The sequence below is a fragment of the Aptenodytes forsteri genome, unplaced genomic scaffold (assembly GCF_000699145.1).
Source record: "Aptenodytes forsteri isolate BGI_AS27 unplaced genomic scaffold, ASM69914v1 Scaffold373, whole genome shotgun sequence".
NCBI classification, from domain to species: Eukaryota; Metazoa; Chordata; class Aves; order Sphenisciformes; family Spheniscidae; genus Aptenodytes; species Aptenodytes forsteri.
In genome coordinates, this window is record NW_008795579.1 from 45968 (window position 1) to 47987 (window position 2020).

The 2020-nt window shown below is 68.0% G+C and overlaps 1 protein-coding gene across 1 annotated transcript in view; it reads right to left on the reverse strand.

Annotated features, from left to right (window-relative positions):
- Nucleotides 1–2009, reverse strand: part of PRIM1 (primase (DNA) subunit 1) — a gene marked incomplete at its 5' end in the record, with an annotated part of 2413 nt that extends 404 nt beyond the window's left edge. The window contains 10 exons of the mRNA XM_009282289.2: nucleotides 6–91; nucleotides 170–239; nucleotides 324–468; nucleotides 553–644; nucleotides 763–872; nucleotides 949–1007; nucleotides 1074–1210; nucleotides 1450–1523; nucleotides 1622–1728; nucleotides 1848–2009. Coding sequence (XP_009280564.1) covers nucleotides 6–91; nucleotides 170–239; nucleotides 324–468; nucleotides 553–644; nucleotides 763–872; nucleotides 949–1007; nucleotides 1074–1210; nucleotides 1450–1523; nucleotides 1622–1728; nucleotides 1848–2009 — 1042 coding nt within the window. The remainder of the gene's footprint in view (nucleotides 1–5; nucleotides 92–169; nucleotides 240–323; nucleotides 469–552; nucleotides 645–762; nucleotides 873–948; nucleotides 1008–1073; nucleotides 1211–1449; nucleotides 1524–1621; nucleotides 1729–1847) is intronic.
- Between the last annotated feature and the right edge of the window lie 11 nt (nucleotides 2010–2020).

The window sequence follows — 2020 nt, forward strand, 5'->3', positions numbered from 1 at the left end:
CTCACCCCGCACACGGCGCTTTGGCTCCGTCTCCCCACCATCCTCCTGCTCCCCGTCATCACCGGCTGCATCCAGCTCCTGGCACAGGGAACTGCGGGAGATGGTGGGACGTGGTGGGGGACTGCCGGCACAGCCGGGACCCCCTGTGCCACCAGCCCCGCTCATGTACCTGATGGTGGGGACAGCGAACGGGTCGAACTGGTCCAGCCTCCGCAGATCCAGCGGCACCGAAATGCGACCTGCAAGAGAGGGGAGTCACCGCTGGGGGTGCCTGGCCCTGGGGGTCCCCGTGGGGTGCCGCCCCTGCAGGCGGCCAGACCCACCTGTTTTGGGATGGACGCTGAAGGGGCTCTTCAGCAGATGCCCGACGCCTTTGCTGACGTTGATGTCGAGGCGGGGGAAGCAGTACTGCAGCATGATCTCCCAGTCCGCGTAGCATGGCGTGCTCCTCCCGCTCCCCGCTGCCCGCTGTGGGGACAGGCAGGTCAAGGGGCAGCGGGGCGGGCAGCAGCGCCCAGCCTCCCCACCCGGGGCAGCTCCATGGCCACTCACCCGTGTCCGCTCCATCCTGCCCTTCAGCAGCTCCCAGCGCTGCACCGAGTCCCGCTTCTTGGGGAACTCGCCCTGCAGCGGCTCACGGTGCTGTGGCTGGTGGTCAAGGCTGATCACGGACACTGCTGACCCCTTTCCCCCCACACAGACCCTCCCTCCGGACCCAGCACAGCACCAAGCGGCACAGCAGGGCCGCTCCAGGAAGGATATCCTCCGGGACGAGGGCCAGCACCTTGTCCCAGCTCTCTGGGCTGCCCAGGATGTCCTGGCCCACCAGCGCGTACGCCTCAAAGTACTTCTCCACCACGCTGACCGACCGCCTGCGGAGCAGCAGGGAGAGGCTCAGCGCCCCGTGGCCAGCGGCTGCGGGGGCCAGGCAGGGGGGTCCCCACCGACCTGATGAAGGGGTGGACGGGCTCGGAGAGGATCACCTTCTTCACGGTCTCCGCTCCGCCCTGAGGGGACAGAGGCAGTCAGCCTGGGGGGGTGGGCAGGGGGTGCCCAGCCCCCTGTGCACCCACCTTCACCAGGGTTAGGTACTCCACGGTGGCCGCCCGTAGCGCCGGGGACCACTTCCGCACCGCATCGTCGCACACCCAGCAGTGGACGCCCCTCCGGCCCGAGTATACCCACAGGCGATGCTTCATGCCCAGGTCCTCTGCAGGGGGAACAGCTGGGCTGCAGGAGCACGTTGGGACGTGCTGTGGCATCCGCCCAAGCCTGGCAGTGCTGCAAACCCCGCTGAGCACCAGTGCATTCTCCACTCCCCCCCAGCCCCATGAGAGCACTGTCCCGGCACCCCCTTTGCGGTCTGGGCATTGCTGCGGGGCAGACCACGGTCTGGACTCGTCCCCGGTGCACGAGGACGGGGGCCACGCAGGTCCCTGAGACCCTCACCCATGAGCGCGCGGTCGATGATGTGGACGGCAATGGTCATCAGGGTCCAGCACTTGGAGCAGATCTCAGCTGAGCTGGAGGCAGAGCACGGTGGGTCAGGCTGCTGCTCCGTGCCCCCACGGCCCCCTCCCAGCCCCCTATTCCAGCTCGTGCCATGAAAACCCCTGGGAACCTGCAGCACATCCGGACGTCGTCGTAGTCCGTCATGTCGATGTCAAAGACCAGCTCCTTCTCCTGCGGCTGGAAGGCCCCCAGGTGCACCGTGTTGTGCTGGTTGGGCTGCGGGATGGGACGGGCTCAGCCCCGGCCAGGGACCCCATGAGTTGGGGGTTGCGTCCCCCCGGGGCCGGCCGGCGCCTGCGCTCCAGTTGGGGTGCCCAGATGGGAGCAGGACTCACCCGGTGGGAGTAGACGGCCCCGATGTCGATCTTGTAGGGGTTGGTCCTCTGCAGTTCCCGCTCCAGCTCCTGGGGGCTGCCAAAGGACTGGAAGCGCACGTAGACGTCGTCCCGCAGCGTGAAGGAGAACTCCCGCAGCTGGAAGTAGTTCTTCACCACTGCGGGGGCACGGG